This window comes from Crocodylus siamensis, chromosome 12, assembly GCF_052110815.1.
Source record: "Crocodylus siamensis isolate JL-2025a chromosome 12, ASM5211081v1, whole genome shotgun sequence".
Lineage (NCBI taxonomy): Eukaryota > Metazoa > Chordata > Crocodylia > Crocodylidae > Crocodylus > Crocodylus siamensis.
In genome coordinates, this window is record NC_143406.1 from 2,768,110 (window position 1) to 2,787,925 (window position 19,816).

The 19,816-nt window shown below is 51.4% G+C and overlaps 1 protein-coding gene across 1 annotated transcript in view; it reads left to right on the forward strand.

Moving 5' to 3' along the window:
• The first annotated feature begins 10,800 nt into the window (after positions 1–10,800).
• ARHGEF10L (Rho guanine nucleotide exchange factor 10 like) overlaps positions 10,801–19,816 on the forward strand; it is a 120,372-nt gene continuing 111,356 nt past the window's right edge. Inside the window, exon 1 of the mRNA XM_090024664.1 lies at positions 10,801–10,811. Within this exon, the coding sequence (XP_089880790.1) occupies positions 10,801–10,811 (11 nt within the window). The remainder of the gene's footprint in view (positions 10,812–19,816) is intronic.

The window sequence follows — 19,816 nt, forward strand, 5'->3', positions numbered from 1 at the left end:
CTACGATACAGGGCACTGAATGGGGCTGCTGCATGCTGCCCCGGTAAAAGGCCAGCTCCTCGCTCAGGAAACACCAAAAGCCAATGCATTTGGAGGCTGGCGCGAGTCCACCTTAGAGGATCCTATCCAGCAAATCCGCACTGTCGCAAGGATCCCCGATGCCTATTAATGAGACTATCTGCTGGGGCAAGTTTTGCCTGGGTAGGGCTCTGTGCATAGGGTGGTAAAAAGCATGGAGCAGGGTATGGGTGGCTACTGATGGCAGAAAGGAGGAGGCAACAGAGGACTGGGCACTTGTCTATATAGCTGCAGGTTTTGAGGTTCTTGCTTGTACATTTGTTTTAGGATGTCAGGGGACTGCTGTGAGGACAAGTCACAGAATCATAGAAAATGTTGCTGTCTCATCGACCACCTGCGTTTGGAGATGGTGGAGGACGCCAAAATGGAGCACAAAGCCCAGCCCGACCTCTCTGCACAACTCCGGCAGCTGCCCTACACAGCACCGTGCTGACCCGGCAATGTATTTGCCTTGGCTTTGTGCTGCTGGAGCAGACCAGACCCGGTGCAGGAAAGCAAAGGAGTCCCGGAGGGTGCACATCAGCTGGAGACAAGCCTGAGACATCAAGGAATCCCGTGACAATTCCTGGGGGGGGCTTTGGGTTTTTTAAAACACAGCCACAAAAAAATGGTCCTGGTGCAGGAAGATGCACGGCTCAGCATGGAGCCCAACACTGCTCTCATTCATATCGGCACCAGGGCCCCGTGCCAGCCCCAAAATCGGGCAGGGCGTCTGTACACCCCGACTTGTCTGACACAGAGACAAGTTTCCTCCTAGGCATTAAAGGTCAGAAACCCAGTGAGTGAGTAATTGCTCCTCCCAGGCAATGCCAAGGTCTAATCCTAGTGACATCTACACAGGGCAGAGCCCAGAGCCAGCGCAGCAGGCAAGTGCAAACCCACAGCTCTTTCCCCAACCCCAAAATTTGATTTAAAATTCCACAGAAACACGCTAGTTTTGATGACAATTTTCAGTGGGCAGGGAAAGGTTTCGGAGATCGAGGCTGGAATTTCAAGGTCACGGCCAAAGAGGGATGCTCCAGTGGGTACAGGGCTTAGGACAATTATTTACATGGGACACATGGGCTTTTAGCATGAATTCTTGATCTGAACTAGGTATAGGAAAGATGACAAGTCAGGTGGGTGCCTCAGTCATGGGTGGCAGTGGCGCAGAAACTTGAAAGGACTCACCGTATATAATCAGAGAAAATGGGGGTTGAAGGGATCTCAGGAGGCCACATCTAACCCCCTGCTCAAAGCAGGACCAGCCCCAACTAGATGGGCTGACAGGGGCCTGCAAAAATTTTAAATCTCAAAAATGCCCATGGGATGAAGGAAAGCCTCTGTCCCACCCTCCTGCATTTTAAAGCCAGTTCCTAATTGTTTTATTTGGAAAAGTCTTTTATTTAGGAAGTTTGCTTCTGAAACACCACCTGGGGAATGGTGTCCATGATTTCAACCACAGCTTCCTGGGACAGTACAGGAGATCTCAGCTCTTCCCACTGCTCCCCCCCGCACCACCTTACCACCCCAACATACCCCATTTCCAACTCCTTGGCTTATGCTGCGGCCTCTGCGCCGAAACCAGAGGTGAGAGAGAGTCTGAACAAAATCTCTTGCACTGAGGCAAGCACACGGGGATTAGTGAAGAAACCTAAACTGGGGACACACCCATGCACGGTTCCCATGTGATTTCAAAGAAAACTAAAAAGGGAGATAAAAAAGGTATGTTTGCTCGCACCACTTCCCTCCCCTCCTCCTTTCCGCACCAAAGCAGCGGCACCATTTCTTCGGAGAGGGGCACAAGCATAAAGAAAACCAATTGTAGGGCTACACCTAGTGCTCTTTTCACTTGCTTTTAAACTAAATCTAAGGGGGAAAGGGGGCAGCTCTAACCCACCACCTCCTCACCAGGGTGGGAGGAAGCTTAGAGGTCCCCCCGTCCTGCTCATCAGCCCTGGCCTCGGGGCTGTCCGCTGAGGAGACCGTGGTATCTGTCGAGGGGCTTTCCTGGGAAAGCGAGAGCCTCTCTGTTCAGGGGGAGAATACACTTGTGCGTCTGCCGTAACGGGTAAGGAGATATGGATGCGCGTGTGCTTGCCGTTATTGTAAGGAAATTTGATGCTGTAGCGGTGTATGTGTTCTGGGGCTTGTCAAGTGAGCCAGACCGGTCACAAGATAGGGGGTAAAGGTAGAGGGGGGGGTGTGTGTACATACACGTACCTATATACACACACACCTATACACATCCATCCATCCATCCATATATATATATTAGGGGTTTTTAAATATATAAAAAAATATATATATACACACACACAGGCACGCACGCGCGTGCACACACACACATATGTATATATAAATATATATATAAATACACACACGTGTGTATATATAAATATGTATACACACACGTGTATATAAACACACACACGTGTATATATAAATATATATATACACACACATACACACACAGATCAAGAATATAAAGATGTGTGTGTGTGTGTATGTATGTATGCCTGAAAGCTTGCAATTAAAGAATTTTTTTGCAAAAGTCTTGTTGTCCTAATAAAAAAATATCACCTCTACCACAAGCCCTGATTGCTTTTGCCTCTAGACCAATATGGCTATAACCTGGATACCTCTGTGTGTGTGTGTGTGTGTGTAAATATATTTGCAAACCCCCTCTCCTCCACTTTTCACATGCCTGGACCAGGGCATGCCCTTGCTATTAGCCTGCAGCCAGGAGTGGGCCACAGGATGAGCTAAACTCCCTTCGACTTACTTACCCCATTGTCCATTGCCAAAAAAAGAGGGAGATGGGTGAGCCTCCACTATGGCCAGTCCAGCTTCTTTCTGGAGAGGGTGACAGGCATAATCTTGCCAGTAGATTCAGTCCTGCTCTGTCTTTTTGATGCATTTGCTATTTGCCAAAAACTTTCCAGCGGGCTCTAGCCCAACCTGGCCTCAGTTTTGTGGCTGACTCGGGGGCAGGATCTCCCCCTGCCAGGCCTCCGCGAGACGGCAAGGTTTGCTCTTCCCCTAGCCCCTGGTCATGGACTGGCTCAGAGCCCAGCTCGCACTGAGTCACTGTCAGTGGCTCTGGAGACAGGTGATGCCCATACATGTGCTCCACTCCTCTTGCAGGTGTCTGAATCACTTCTAAGGAGTGCTGTCTCGCCAGCTTCCAGTGCCTGAGCTGCAGAGAGGCAGACAGCAGAGAAACCGAGCTGCGTGCAGCTCAAAGGAGGGAAGTTGGCTTTTTGTCTGCAACACCGGAGAGCTCACTTCTTCAAAGGGCAAGCGGAGAATTTCAAAGGGACCAAGTAAGCTTTTTACTGCCTGACTTCCTGGGCGCTGCAGTTCTTTGCTGGGTTTTGTTGGAAACAGAGGTAATGCAGGAGTGGATGTCTCTCTTAAAGGGACCTTCCCCGGGGACTCGGGATAACGATGAGCTGAAGTTCATTTCCCTTCTGATTCATCATTTGGCTTTTGTTCACAGTGTAAAGAAGGGCTTCTTGTTGCTAGAAAGCAATATCTCTTTAGCTAGGCTGGTTTAGGTATGGGGTGGCGGGTACCCTCAGTTGGACATAGTTGTATCAGCATCCTAATGTCCAGCTGCTGTATAGCTCTTTCCATCAGTAGATCTTAAAGGGCTGGACTATGCAAGTCAGTGTTCATATCCCCATTTTAAGGATGAGGAAACTGAGGCATGCAAAGGGAAAGTGTCTTGCCCAGGGCCAGCCGGCCAGCCAGCCAGTGGCAGAGATCAGATAAGAACTGATGTCTCTGTCCACTAGTCAGTATTGTTCTTCCCTTCCAGGAAGAAGAACAAACCAATGTACAGGTGTAAGCCCATCCAGATGAGGAGTTGTACTAATACTATGTGGGTAAAAAGTCATGCCTCTAGCTGCTCTAGTCATTACCAGCAAAACAGACTGCTACGGCTGCAGGTGGGCTGATGGCATTTTGGAGGTAGGCAGGACGGAGACCACCTTTTCCTGCAGGTTTGTATATAGCACAACTAGGTCCGTGCTCGATTCTCATGTAGGTGCTTCCATAAGAGTAAAGTTTAACAATAGCAATGCCTGCCTTGGCTAGCGTGCCTTGCTCCCAGGGTCGAGAATGCACTTTCCGACAGTGCCGGTAGCATCGTTTCTGGTGCAGAGATGGGGAAACTGAGGCAGGTCGTGCACCGCCCAGGCAAAGCTCCCTCTGTGGGCTCTCCCCAGGCCGATGTGTTTGGGTCCTGCTGTGCCAGATCCACGTGCATCTGGCTGCCCTGCATCTTGGTGAGCTTCAACCACCATTTCTGGCTCCAGCCTCTCTGAAATGCTTTCTTGGCGCTGAATCTTTGTCTACTACTTCACAGGCAGCCGCCCTGCATCACCGTTTGCTCCCCAGTGACTTATGCACACTCACTCTCCTAGCTCCAACATCATGGGCACTTTTCTTTTTTTTTTTAAATAATTTATTTTATTTTTTTTATAATCAAATTGAGCACTGAACCCTTCAGGAGCTCAGCATGACCTGGAGACATCACAGGGGTTTTTAAGCACAATTACTTGTTACTTTGCAGAAGGAAGGAAACATCCAGACAGAAGTTATAAACCCCTCATGCAGTTCCTTGCCTTATTTTCCTTGCTAGTGGGGAATCGTGTCCAGGGTTGGTCAGAGTCCTCTGGGATGCCCAGGATCTTGTTGTTGGCAGCTCAGGTCTCCTCTTCTCAACCATGAAATCTCCCTCTTAAGCTTCCTTTGTCCTCGGCTACTTTCACAATAAAGCCCAACCCTTTTGCTACAAAAGCATGCCCCTGAACCTCCCTCCTTCCCACAGCTTCTCCTACCTTCATAAACCAAGCCTTTGTTCCTCCTGAAAGTCTTCTTTCATTCCCTGCTTTGCCACCTCTGTCCCGTCTGTGGATTTTCCATTCCCACTTCCCTCTTCTTGCAGAGAAGCTGGAGGAACTCGTTTTTTACAGTTCAGACAACCCATTGTTTCGATGCATTTCTACCCAAAGAGGCGAGCATTAATGCTTAACAACACCGAAATGGTTCCTGGTATGGCTGGTCTGTAGAGGCCCCATGGATTTGTCGGACTACCTCCGCACCGAGACGCTCTCTGATGTGGCAGTTTCCTAACCTTGGCCAAATTTCCCGAGTTGTCATGAAGAACGTGCAGAAGCAAAGTAACGTGCACAAAAGCAAGCTCCCGGTCTGTGGCGGGGCCAGCGTCCTCCGTCTTAGTCCAGCGCCCTGTGTCACGGCACCCGGTGGTTCCTGGACATCTCTACTCTAAGGATCTCAAAGAGTTTTCCAGGCACTAATTTGCACTTGTAACAAGCAGGAGGTGGAGCTGGGCCTTTGATGTCCCAGGGAAATGGGTATGCAGAGACTTGCCACGTGCACTGTGGAACTAGGAACAGAGCTTCAGGCTCTCTGAGGTCCCCCAGACTCTTTTTCAGACTGGGTGCGTCTACATGAGATGCTTAACTACCCAGTAGCATAGTTTACTGTACAGTTAGCAGGTGCATCTACATGTGCATGTGGTGGTGGCAGGGGCCATTGCAGGGTCCCAGGAAGCAGGAGCAGTTTGCTGCCCATAGCAGCAAATCTGTTCCTGCTTCCCTGCATGTGTAGACACCTACTGGGGGGCATTTAGTCATGAGTTTACTCCTGAGTAAACTGACCCTGGATCAGATGCATGTGTAGATGTGCCCACTCTTCACTAAGAGGTCTGTGTCATCCCTACCAAAAGCCAGACAGGAAGTTTCTCACATCCTTCGCAGGTTAATGGGTGTGAGGGCTGAAGCAATAGTCCAAGAACGGAGGTGCCATTTGCTGCTGTTTGCCAGGGGAACAAAACAGGCAAGGCCGAGATGCTGGTGCACCCTGGGATGCAAAAGCGTTGGTGGTCCCTCAGCAGGGCTTTGCATCCCTAATCCATATTGCATTGCTGTTTGGCCACGTTCGTACCCCAAACTTCAGTCTGAGGTTAGAACAGATGTCCTTCTCCTCCAGCGCTCCTTGGACAGCAAGGGAGGGGCTTGTCAGTAGTTTGAGGCATTTTCCCCCACTTCTGGGCAAGGGCTTTTGCAGCGCATTTCGCAGTGTACCCAGGCCCAGCTGATCCAAGGGACTGAGAGACTGCAATGGGGAAGTGACCCAGGGCGGGGGTCCGATGATGAGGTGTCGCATTAAACCCCTGGTGGGTTTAGTATGACACTTCCAACGGGAAGTAGCTCCTGGGTACTGACTCAACAGGGGACTTAGCAATCAGAGAAGCTGATGTACTCCTGGCTCTGCAAGGTGCAGGGAGTCAGGCCCGGATGCGAACCAGCTGATGCGTTCCAACACGCCGGGGTTAAAAGCAGGAAATCCCATGAGTGCTTACACCCAGATAAATCAGCACAAGTGCTTTACAACAGTACAGAACTGCCCTCTATCTGGCTGAAAGAAGGCCGTTGCATCTCACTCAGGTGCCCCCGGCTCTGGGTTGCACCGAGGGAACTGCACAGGCTTGCATCTGTGCAGAGAGGAGACCTGAGTCTGGGAGGGGGTATGCCCTAGGGACACCTGCTCAATCCTTCCTTCCCTCCCTGTTGCAATGACACAAAGTGATGAGACTGGAACCTGTCTGCAAGGCTTATCCCAAGGCAAAAGCATCAGTGAATCAAGAGCAGCATGGAGCAGTTTTAACCCTCCAGGCCCTGCTGAGACCTTTCCTGCTGTCTCAGACACATCTCACCTGTGACCTTGCAGGTTCAAGGCCTGCAGAAAACATCTGGAAGGTGGAAAGCAGAGGTTCTGTGTCCTTGGCGGAGAATAGCACCCAGTAGTTTCTAACAGCTCAGAGAGATGGCACGGACCCAAGGGTTTGGCACCTCTCAGGGTGGAGTGGCTGGAAGGGAAAACAGGCTGCAACGCTAGCTGGTTGGTTTGGTGATTGCAAGAAAAGCATGTTCTGCATTTCCTCATGTCACACTGAAAGGATGCTGAGATCTAGCCGAGGCTGTCAGGCTAGTTTGCCTGGTCTTCAGTGAAAACATGAATGGCATTTCTAATTCTTATTATGAACCAAGCCAGGTGAAGGTGGTGAGACAGCTGTAATAACCAAGTGTGGTTATTGCACAAGATAGCAGCTGAGAAGAGAGCGGGGAGGGTTGTTTCTAGCAGTTAGTGTGCACGAAACCATGCCAGCAAGGACAACCTGTATAAATCCTTTGGGATGAGAACACATGAAATAACATCCACTGCATTAAGCCCACACAAAACCCGTTTGCTTTGGCCCGTCAGTGGGGTTACTGGTGTCTCCCAGCTCAGCCTCTCTGTGCGTATTCATAGTACGTAAAACTTTTCTAACACCATTTTGCACCACTGCATCCTCAGGGAAGGAATCAGGACACTTTAGCTGTGTGTCATAGCCCTGACCTGTCTAGGAGATCATGGGGAATCTCCTTTAGGTTAAGTCAGGGGGGATTTAGAGAGCAGGAGGTTGAGCGATCACGGGTGGACGAACAATGGGCATCCCCAGGTCCTTGGGTAACATGCAATCAAGGCATGTTAAAGGCTAGTATGGAGGGTGCCCTGCTTTAATATTGCTACTTACCGTTTTTATAGTGGTGGCTTCAAAGCCAACCAGTTCAGGGCCCCAGTGCACTGGGTCCTGTACAGGCACAGAAGAAACCAACTTGCCCTTCAGAGAGATTATTGTCTAAAAGGCAACAAGATTTTCAGAGTCACGGCAGCGGGGCAAGAGGCAGAGGAGCAACAGAATAGCACAGCTACAGCTCACAGCAAAGTCTTATGTTTTAAATGCACGCACAGTGCACGTGCTGGGCTGGGGGTCAGGAGGAATGCAATGCATCCTATTCCTTGGCTTTGTCACAATCTCCCTCTGTGACCTTGGCAAAAATCACTTCATCTCTCTGGGCCTCGGTGATCCATCTGTGAAAGGGGGATAATAACACTTCCCTGCCTGAAAGAGCCATTGTTAGGATGTGGCCCGTCTCAGATCACGCAGCAAAGAGGAGACAGTGAAATGCTATTGCATCACTTGAAATGATCGTTTTAAACTCCTGCTTCCTCCCTCAGCGTGGGGCAAAGAGCCAGCTTCACCGAGCCAATGGAGCCATCAGCTCTTTCCCAGTGGGCTCAGGGCCCAGTAGCAGGTGGGTTATCTCAAGGCAGTGCTGCTGGCCTGGAGCCAGCTCTTATCGTTTCGAGCGTGTATGAGCTGAGGATGCAGAAGTGCATTAGAGAAGCCACTAGTTAATTTGCCTCCACACCCCCCTGTGAAGCGAGGAAATAATACAACTCCTGGTAGGCAGATGGGGAAACTGAGGCACGGAGAAAGTGACTTGCCTGAGTTCACGCAGGGAGTGAGTGGCAGAGCCGGGAGGAGAGCCCTGCAGTCCTGGATCACAGTCGCCAAGCCCTCTTCCTGTGCTAGGGGATGACGTGCTTCAGCAAACAGCTCTCACCTTTCCTCTGCTGTTCCCTTTCCCACGTGCCTCCAGAGCCACCCATGCCAGGGTACGCTCGGAGCTGCCTGCCCTGCTCCGCTCAGCTCCATTTCCGACTAGGGGCAGCTGATGGGCCAGGAGAAGCCAAAATGTGGCTGAGAGTCAATGCTTCTCTCTGGCCACGGGGATAAAGGGCCCTGGGGACACAGAGCTGCACTGGGGATGTGAGTACCTCTTCAAATGCTAACTTGGGCTATCCAGGGCTGAGTCTCTGAGCAGCAAAGCCTGTGCAGCAGCAACACAAACTCCCCCTCACACCGCCTGCCAGCTTCAGGTGTGTTAATCTCACGCCAGCGGTTCCTGGGACTTTGGTTCTGGGGGTGCCACTCCACTTATTTCACGTGCCCCTTAGGACCAAAGAGGGAGTGGGGAAAAAAGGGGCTGAGAGGAGAGGAGAGACGCCAGCAGGGAGGCTCTTGTGTATTGCCTTGGAGGATCTTTGAATCAGAGGTGCCAGGAAATGTGCACCTTGGGATTTTAGCAGAGTGGAGACTACTGCAGACACAACTTGCACTGGGGCCATTTATCCTGGTGCACATTAACGCTGCTGGCACACTGCACCAGTGCCTGTAACAACCAACTGGTTTTAAGAGGGGAGGGCTGGTAGCATGGCTGGAGCACTGAATAGTTTGGGTTTTATTTTAGGTTCTCTGACCACTGTGGCTGACTAGTCCTAGAGCTTTTGGCTGTGTATTTTGGTATCAGCCCAGCCCCAGGCAAGGAAAGAGCTCCTCATTTAGCAATAAAAGTTATAATTTAGAGATACCCCCTAATTTAGAAGAGGTGGGAATTAGGAAGTCCTCGGGCCCGCACTGTTCAACATCTTCATCAGTGATTTGGACGAGGGGGTAAAAAGCACCCTGTTCAAATTTGCTGATGACACTAAGATGTGGGGGGATGTGGGCACACTGGAAGGATGCAACAGGCTGCAATCAGACCTGGACAGGTTACAAGGATGGGCGGACGAGAATAGGATGGGTTTCAACACAGACAAGTGCAAGGTGCTGCACCTGGGGAGGAACAGCCGGCACCATACCTACAGGTTGGGGAACTCCCCTCTCGTCAGCACGGAGGCGGAAAGGGATCTGGGGGTCATCACTGACTCCAAGATGAACATGGGCCGGCAGTGTGGGGACGCGGTCAGGAAGGCCGCCCGCACCTTGTCCTGCATCCACAGATGCATCTCGAGCAGGGCCAGGGAGGTGATCCTCCCCCTCTATGCGGCACTGGTCAGGCCGCAGCGGGAGTCCTGCATCCGGTTCTGGGCGCCGCACTTCAGGATGGACGTGGACAGCATGGAGAGGGTCCAGAGGAGGCCACTCGCATGGTCGGGGGCAGCAGGGCAGGCCCTATGAGGAGAGGCTGTGGGACCTGAACCTGTTCAGCCTCCACAAGAGAAGGCTGAGGGGGATCTAGTGGCCTGTTACAAACTAGTCAGGGGGGATCAGCAGGCACTGGGGGTCCCTGTTCCCCCGAGCACCGCCAGGAGTGACCAGGAATACCGGTCACAAGCTGGCAGAGGGTAGGTTTAGGTTAGATATCAGAAGGCGCGACTTCACGGTCAGGGCGGCTAGGGTCTGGGACCAACTTCCAAGAGAAGTGGTGCAGGCTCCTACCCTGGGGGTGTTTAAGAGGAGGCTGGATGAACACCTTGCTGGGGGTGTTTGACCCCAGTGCTCTTTCCTGCCATGGCAGGGGGTCGGACTCGATGATCTGCTCAGGTCCCTTCCGACCCTACAAACTGAAACTATGAAGTCAGTCAGTGAATTAGGGTTATAGTTAGTAAGAGACAGAGGGTCTCCATCGTCATACCTACAGCTTCACAATGAAAGGTACTGTGCTCAGTTCCTCTTGTTCATGCCTGGTTGTCTTTACTGGATCAGGGATTCACTGCATCTGGTGAAGAAGCTCAAATACAGGCATACCTCGTTTTATTGCGCTTCGCTTTATTGCACTTCGCAGATATTGCGTTTTTTACAAATTGAAGGTTTGTGGCAACCCTGCGCCGAGCAAGTCTATCCGTGCCATTTTTCCATTGGTTAGCATTTTTTAGCAATAAAGTATTTTTTAATTAAGGTCTGTACATTGTTTTTTTAGACATAATGCTATTGCATACTTATAGACTACAGTATAGTGTAAACATAACTTTTATATGCACTGGGAAACCAAAAAATTCGTGCGGCTCGCTTTATTGCGGTGGTCTGGAACCGAACCCGCAATGTCTCCGAGGTATGCCTGTACCAGCTTGGCACATTGTGGTCCAGGAGACCAGAAAAGCAGCAAAATGCCCACTGCTGTTTCTGGAGCATTTGATGCAAATGAAACATTCATGTCCTGGCAGTAAGTCCCAGTCCGACCTGGGCGTGGTCTGGCACCTTTCATCCACAGGCTGCAGCATGCTGTACAAAGCTGGGAGGCCGGCCGTCCATCCTCCCTGCTATACACAGGCAAGGACACTGAGGCACAGAAGCACTCATGCACTGGTGTGCTCTGTAGAGCAGCCCATCAGAAAAATAGTGCGTGGCCTTCCCTCTCTCTGGCTGGGTTTGGAAGCAGTTACAAGCCTCAGCTGCCATAATTGCAGTGGCAGACCATCAGTTCATACGAGCTGAGAGCCTGGGCTCTTTTCTCTAACAGCCAGATTAGCTAAAACCCACCTAGAGCCCAGAAAGCTTCCTGCCACTTCTCACCTCCAGTCAGCTCAGCTCAGGCCATCTGATTGAGGGTTTACCGACACCTTATGCATCCTATGTGGCCTGGGAGGTTTTGCTCACATGTGGTTGATTGTTACTTACCGCCATCCTGTTGACCATGCATAAGGAGGACTAAAATCAGCTCCTGCAGGGCAAACAGGTGTAGTAAAGCAGTGAGATTGTAGCTGTGGTTTTTTTTTGTTAGCAGCAGCAAGGAGGCTGACTCTTCAGAGGGCTCTTGGCTTTCTTATATCAGCATAAAGCAGGACCGATGCCCCCAAAGTCAGTGAATTATCTTGGTGTGAAACCAGTCAGGTGCTGGAGGATGGGGCTCCAGGAGCAGAGCTGGCGAGTGGAAGCATGCTGTGTATAGCCAGTGGCTTGTCACACTGGATCCACCGTGCTTTATGCAGTCTATGTCCCTGGGGTTGTCTCCCTTGTGGCATCATAGGACAGTATCCCAGGTATTGGTAGTAGTCTTCTAGACTACTACTAATAGCATAGGTGCAGCCCCATCAGAGAAGGGAGGTGAATTAGCCTACAGTGATCTGAACTGGGTAGTATCTGTCCACGCTATATTGCACCGGTAGTGTCCCAATGGGGGATTAATGCCAGTGTTGGGACTAAACCCCAGATTGCCCACCTGCAATGCTGGTGTGGTATCCTTTGCACAACACTACTTGCTTGGGAGTTCATCCTCTGGTGGTCCCTGAATCTCTCCCTTCCTCTTTCCTTGTCTTCTCTAATTTATATCTTTTCCCCAGCCCCTTCCTTGTCTAAGGTGGATGGTCTCCTGTACCCCAAGTCCTTCTGGTCACAGCTCTGGTATTTCATAAAGTAACTAAAATCCCCACTCATCTCTGCAGTGGACTGATTTATTATATATATATTTTTAAATATCTCAATCCAGAGTCCACAATGGCAGCGTTCAGGGAAAAGATTATCTTGCCTGTCTTTTAAAAATGATTTGACAGGAGTGGGAACATCGGTGTATTTAATAAGTGCCTCCTGCTGTCTGCCTGGCATTTGAATAAGGAAAGCCTGGAGCCAGCAGAAAAGAGTGAATGGTCTGGGAGTAGCTGCCAGTCTCCAGCACCATTCGTTGGGCTCAAACTCCTCTTTCCTGGGGTCTAGTCTTATTAACAGAGACATGACCAATATACAGCAAAGATCAGCTGGATCCTCCTCCCTGGGTCTGGCTGCTGCTCGGGTGCCCCTGTTAGGATCATCTACCCACACCCTAAATACTCTTTCAAGAGTCACTCCTATGCCCTACATCTGCAAGGGGCCAACTTCCTCCGTCAACCCTTTCCCAGCGGGATCAGGACCTAGTAGCAAGTGGGTTATCTCAAGGCAGTGCTGCTAGCCTGGTGCTGGACCTTATCTTTGCAAGTGTGCATGAGTCTTTATGATCTTAAAGTGACGGATCCTTTCTTCTCTCCTCTTCCAGCTCCTCTCAAAACTATTGTTTACTTCAGCATATCTCTAATCCCAGTAATCTTCCCCACCCGGTTGAAATACTCGCTAATTAATTCCTGCCCCAACACACAACCAAACTCTTCATTCCAACACGAGGACTTTTACAGGGATGACTTTCTCAACTGCCTAAGGAGTGTGACATGGTAGGTCTTGTGTTCCTTAATCACTTGGGTGTTTAGGAAAATCTCCCTTTACACCAGGCCTGTCTAGTTCGTGGCCCGTGGGCTCCAGGCTGGATGCGAGGGGTTAATTTGCTGCCCATGGGCTCCTACCTGGCTGTCACTGCCCCTATAGCTCCATACCATGTGGGGGTATGTGTGAGCATGCTCCTGTGGGGTCATGAGTGTGGGGTCATTCCCCCATAGCTCATACCATGTGGGGGTATGCGTGGGCATGTTCCCATGTGGCATGAAGACCGGGGGGTGCAGAGCCCACACTAGTGCTACCCGTGTGACACCCACCTGCTTAGAAACCGAACAGACTTGTTCTATGATGCCAAAACCTCATATATATGAAGAGCCTGGTTCTCAGACCCGCTGGCTGCAGGGCACAGGGGTGAAGTGACTTTTAGCCACCTCTGCAGTGCCTCCCAAAATAAGGAGTAGAAGCAGAGGGCTAAGATGAGAGGAGTGATGCCAGCAGGGAGGCTCTTGTGCATTGCGTTGGAGGATCTTTGAATTGGAGGTACCCAGGAACATGCACATTGGGATTTCAGCAGCAAGTGGAGACTACTGCAGACACAACTTGCACCAGGGCTATTTATCCTGGCTTTAAACAGGGGGGGAAGGCAATGCTCAGCATGCTGCACCAGTGCCTATAAGCTGCAACCACACCAGCGCCCGCAGTGCCCCAGGGTAGATGGTTTCAAGAGGGGAGGGCCAGTAGCATGGTCTGAGGTCGCTCTAACAGGCTGTGCTTGGGACTGCACGGGAAGAAGAGCACATAACCTGCACCCGTGGCATGGCCCTGATTTGCCACAGAGTCCTTACGCCAGCCGGAAAAGTGTTCTTGGATGGGGGTCCGCAGCCTGCGTGCTGGATTTGGCTCACAGAGTGGCTAGATCCAGCCAGAGATTGGGTCAGGGTCCTTCCCTTCTGTGTCCCCAGTGCAGTGGTTTGGGACCTTGCAAACTAGAGAGAGCAAACCTGGACCCAGCTTAGCAGGGGCTTCAGACACGGCTTTGTTCCAGGGTGACCCGAATTCCCCTAGGGGTGTGGGATTTCATCGGGCGCCACCGACCTGCCCTCCCAAAGGCATGCAAACAGCTCATATTAATCAGAAGATGGCCCTTAGACAGATCCTGTTTGCCTAGAAACCATTACTGGGAGGCCTTTTCTCAAGGGCTAGCGGTGGATTTTTAGCACGGGCTTTTGTTGTAAGCCGGCCAGGTCACACTACCGCATCCAGAGTTTTGGGGGGAGGCTGGCGGTCTTCTCCCTCCTCTACGGTATTTCCCAACCCAGCGTGATGGAGCATGTTGGCAGGATTGGTGCAAGAAGACAGGAGGGAGAAAGCCCCAGAAGGACAGCAGGGAGGTGCCTAGGTGTGTGTGACCAGAGATGCTGGCCTGGGGTAGCAGCGGGGGCCGGTGGCCAGGATGGAGGGGCACTGGCTGGGGCGGGTGAGGTTCATTGCTGTAAGTTGGCAGATTTATCTTGAGAACGACTTCCTATATCTGGTGGGGGACGATTAATGGTGAAAGCGGGGTATGTGTTTAACAGACGTCTGTCTCCAGGCTGCCCAGGACGGGCTATGTTCCCTGGGTACCCGACCGCAGGAGTTTGCTGGTTCTCAGCCTTGGAAACCAAGTAATGCAAAACTCGACGTCTTAGTTCAGAGATGATACCTTTTATTAGACCAACTGAGAAACTGAAAAGAAAAATTACATCCTTGGAAGCCGAGTGGCATTTAAAACTCCCAGACTTCCCTCTGGGTGCATCCCCAGGGGCGTAGCAGCGCTACCCAAGGCAGCTGGGCCTGGGGGCAATGCAGACGGGCCCCTTGCTCGCTCCTGACGCCCCTGCGGGGGTTGTTGCTTTTGAAGGGGAGGGTGGTATGGGGCACATAACGGGTTAAAAAGCAGAGGGCCCAATCCTGCCTTTGTTTTCCATCTGGGACCAGGCCCCGAGTGGACATGCTCCGGCATCGGGCAAGGAGCAGGACGAAGGGTCCTGGGGGCAGGGGTGGACAGCCGGCGCCACCGTTCCCATCCCTGGACCTGGGCTGACAGCGGGCCCTCCCCTGAATATTCATCAGTATTCATAGCGGCAGGGCCTGATTGGCTGCCTGGGAGGCTGATGGCACTGGGACCAGCTGCGGGGTCCGGCTGAGCCTCCTGATCAGGGAGGGAGGCTCAGGCCGCGCAGGCAGGGCTGGGCGCGCGGGGCTGCAGGCACCCGGCGCCTGGGCATCCTGCCCGCTCCTGGCTGATGAGATCCCGCAGCCCGTGGGGCATGGCCGGGGGAGGAGGAGGAGGAGGAGGAGGAGGAGGAGGAGGGAAGACTTAGAGCAGGCCTGTGTGTGCCTGCGTCTGCCTGCGCTGGATGGTGCGCCTGGCCATGGCCTGCTGCCGGGAGCCCCCGCCTGCGCTGCCTGCTCCTCTGTAACATTACAACAAAGGCTGGCGGGGAAGGGGGGTAAGTGAGCACTCGGATTTCCGCCGCTTTCCTTCCAGGGCTCCCAGGCTAGAATAGATGTGTCAGGATATGTCGATGGCGTGTGTTGCCACAGCCTGTGGCCTTCCCGAGAAAATGCCGATCCTAGACAGCTCCAGCCGCAAAGCCGTGGCCCAGACCTCCCATCCCATCCCTGGCTTGTGAATCCTCTTGGCTTTGGGGCACCTATTTTCCCTGGTGTGTGAATCCTCTTGGATTTGGGGCACCTATTTTCCCTGGTGTGTGAATCCTCTTGGATTTGGGGCACCTATTTTCCCTGGTGTGTGAATCCTCTTGGATTTGGGGCACCGTATCTTTCCTGGCGTGTGAATCCTCTTGGATTTGGGGCACCGTATTCCCCCTCGTTTGCAAATCCCCTTGCATTTGGGGCACCGTGTTCCCCTGGTTTGCAAATCCTCTTGGATTTGGGGTGCCGTATTCCCCAACCCTTCCCCTTCTCAAACGCCAGGCACAGCTCTGCAAACGCGGGTGCAGAGCAAGAGGCACCCACAACCTTTCCCCATGCCAGCAAAAATGTAAGGCCCTCACCTTCTACCTGGACCATGTTTTATATATAACCCCCCGAATGTAAATAATGCAGGGCACACGGTGCGGGGAGGGAGGAAGGAAATGGGATGTCTGCATGGATGGCTGCATCTCTTTGTGGGGTGGGGGAGGTTTCCTTCTCTTCTTCCTGCTATTGTGGGCACAGCTCCAGGCGAGGGGCATTGCAGATTGATCCAGGGTAGATAAATAAGATCCTGGTGTTGCTGAACTCCTGGAAGGAAGCGGGGGGAAAGAGTTATTCATTTTTTTAGCATGCTCTGTGATAGTTTTCATGACTGTTCAGTGCCCGGGAAGCAGCCAAGGTGCTCTCTGGAGGGAGCAGGTTAGTTGTACCTTTTGGAAACATCCCCTTATTGCTCCGCTGTCGGGCTACAAGCCTCTGGAGGGCTCCTTTAGGGCTCGGGTGTGGGGGTTCAGTCTGCCTGTGGCGTCTCTCAAGGACTGGTTTAGGCATGGCTTTGGCAGTGGTTTAACTAGGTTATTAATAAGGGGTGTGACTTTTCTTTTATGAAATCTATTAAATTGGTACAAGGGCGGAATGAAATCACACGGCAAATTACTTTCTGAAGTCCATGCCAACTTTAGGCACTTCTTACCAGGGTAGCTAGACCTATTAGCTGCTCCTAGAGGATGTGCAACTTATCCCAGCAAAGCTAGACCCTTACCTCGATAGCTTTATCCCTCTCTCCCAAGCAGAACAAACTATGGAAGTAAATAAATTCCCAGTTTTGCCTGTAGGAGTGTGTCTGCGCTGGAGGCTTCTGCTGGCTTGGCTGTCGGTCAGGGTGAAAGCTTGCTACCCCCTTTGCTGACACTGTTCTGCCAGGCAAACTTTTATTTGCAAGGCTAAATTGGTCTAAAGGTGCCTTTAAACTTGAGTTATGGCCTCTGCCCTGGGGGTTTGCATTGCTTTCACCTGGCTGGTTTCAAGTCGCGTGGCTCTCGTGACATGTCAGCTGTGTTCAGGCAAGCCCGGGTTGGTGATAGTTTTTGGGGATGTGCAACATGGGACATCCCCAAACCTTCCACTTGCCCAGCAAGGGTTGTTGGCTAGCTACAGGCTGGTACTGGCTTTTGGATGCAGTCTATGTTCAATGGCGCTGGGACCTCAGTGGGTTTCTACCCTTGAGCTTTCCCAGACACGCAGGGCTCAATCTCTGCAGATTCGAATCCGGACCTTGCTTGGGAAGTAAGCAGAAACAAGAGACCTCGCGCTATTGTTCGCCTGTTGTGGAAGGTGCCTGGAGAGCAGGGATGTGCAGGAGGGGCTGTGAGGGTCCCTGTTGCTATCTGGCTGGTTGGGACCGAGGTGCACCGATGCCACCCCATGCCCGTGGATACTGGTTTAAGGTAAAGGTGCATTGTAGCAACTGAGGGATAGCAAGGAAGGGAAGGCTGTGTCGGCGGCAGATAAAGCAGGTGCAAGGGCCTGTCTGGGCAGAAGGCGGGCTGTGAACTGCAAGTGGAACAGCTGTTCCAGACAACACGTGTGGATGCTCCTCGTGAATCAGAGTGCATATACCCACAGCTATTCTGGAGTAACATCACATGCAGACGAGCCTTAGGATGTGGTTTTGTTACGCAGGGGTAACAGTCAGAGTGAAATCAGTATCCAGATCCTGGGCTACAATCAGGCTGTGCTCCCCTGGTAGTGATGTGTGGAAGGTGAGCCATCGAATGGGGTTGCTGCATGTCAGGTGAATCTCTGTCGGGGTGTTTAAATGGTACCGCAGCATATTGGTGTCTCAGTTTTTGATGCATTTACCCTCACAACAGCCCTATGAGGCTGGGCAGGGCTATTGCCCCCATATTACAAAGCAGGAATTGAGGCCCATATAGGCAAAGGGATGTCCCCAGGGTCACATGGGAAGTATGTGTCAGAGAGAGGAAGTGAACCAGGATTTACAAGCCCCTTAAATAGCCCTTCCTCTCTGCTCTTGCCTTCTGTTATACCCAAGGTGTGCACTTGATCCTAGAAGGCTGCATTTGTGTGTCAGATGGATGAATGCATACTGAATTATGTGACTGTTGTACCCTGGATCATAGATCAGGCATTGCCTTGTTGCACCAATGGTATTTGTGGTTTGGCTTGGGTATGGCTGCAGCCATACACCCCACAATATGCAGCTATGTCTCAGAAACAGCACAGAAGATGTATCCTGTTAAGTGCTAATTACATCCTGCCCCAAGACCTGCATATGCCACACCATAACCACCCACCTGGCATATGGTGCATAGGCCTGATTTAAAGCAGGAAGCCAAGCTGAAAAACTTTAAACTCTGCTGCTAGAATCTGCTCCCAACACAGTTTAAGAAACTGGTGGCTTGTGATTGCAATGCACCTGAGATCTCCCTCTGTGTTTGACCTTTCTCATTTGCATTTTGCAAAATTTTACGCAAATTAGCACCCGTGACAGTTGTGTGTGAGCAGGAAGTAGAGACTGAATGGGTGCGCGGCATTCAAGGGACTCTGTCAAAGCTCATCTACTCCGCTCTGGACTGCTCCCTGCTATGAATGCCGCTTGCATCTATATCCCAAGGGTGAAATATCCCAGTGCATGGGCTGCATGCACACACAGTCCTGTTTTAAGGCTTATGTGGGAATCGATGTATAGACTTGATGCCGAGCCCCAGCATGTGGTGTTGGTTTGTCACCCTACAGAGCTCAATCCAAAGCCCTTTTGAAGTTGGTGGGAAAGACCCCCATCTCGCAGACTTCAGTGGGTTTAAAGCAGGGTCCGTATTCTCCGTGCAGAGCTCGGGCCCTGTTTTTGCTCAATTCGTTGTCTGTCTTGCATTTGTGAGTAACCATGCACCCATGGGTACATATGAGTGCACACTGGTCCAAAGGGCCCTCAAATCTGGTGGCTGTTATGCAATACACAGCAAATCTTCTCTCCCAGGTACCGGAAGGGAAGGTAGCTGGGAAGTTGCTATAAGGCTGAGAAATTGTTTTGGAGGAATACCTAAAGGCTTATCTCACGTGGATGTACTTTGGCCTTCAGAACAAGTGACAAGCCACCATAGTGGAGTCCAAGTAAGCCCCTAACCCTACAATGACAGCCCAGCACAGCGTGTGCAGGATGGAGAGAAAACTGCTTGGAGAGGACAAAGCATGTCTGAATATCAGGCTGTCCAAGAGTTAAAAATGAGGAGAAATCCCTCTAAAAAAAAAAGAACAAACAAAAAACACAGCGCATGTCAGAGCCTGACTGCAGTCCAGGAACAAGGAGTCCAGCCCAGACATCGTGGTGAGGATCCTGCCTTGTAAACAGTCCACTTGCCAGGTAGCAGCTGGGAGATATGCGGGTAAATATTAGTCTGCCTATCTTGCAAAGAGGCAGTGCTGCAAAGGAGCTGCTTTTACACTTGGAGTGCAACAGGAACAGCCAGGGGAAGGAGAGGAGGCTCCCGCGAGCAGCCATCTGTGCTGGGGAAACCCCTGACAATAGGGTAATCAATCATGCACAAGCAGCCAGGCGGGGAGATGGAGCTCAGCTCATTGGCTACATGAATTCTTCTGGGGACCTGGGGATGTCAGGTGACAGCAGGACTTAGGCAGGGCTCTGAAGCTCGTTGCAGTCTATGGGAGTCTTTCTGTTGGTTTCCAGGCTCAAAGGGCACATCTACACATGCGCTTTAATGTGCATTAGCTTATTTTAATGTGCATTAAAGCATTGCTAAACCCCTCCCCCCCCCGTTAATGTGCATTAAGACAGGCTAATGTACATTTTCCTAGTACCTTATAATGGAGGCACTAGACTTAATGTGCATTAACTAAAGTGTGTTAATGCACATGTAGACGTACCCTTTGGGTCTGGCCTACCATGGTATGGGTACT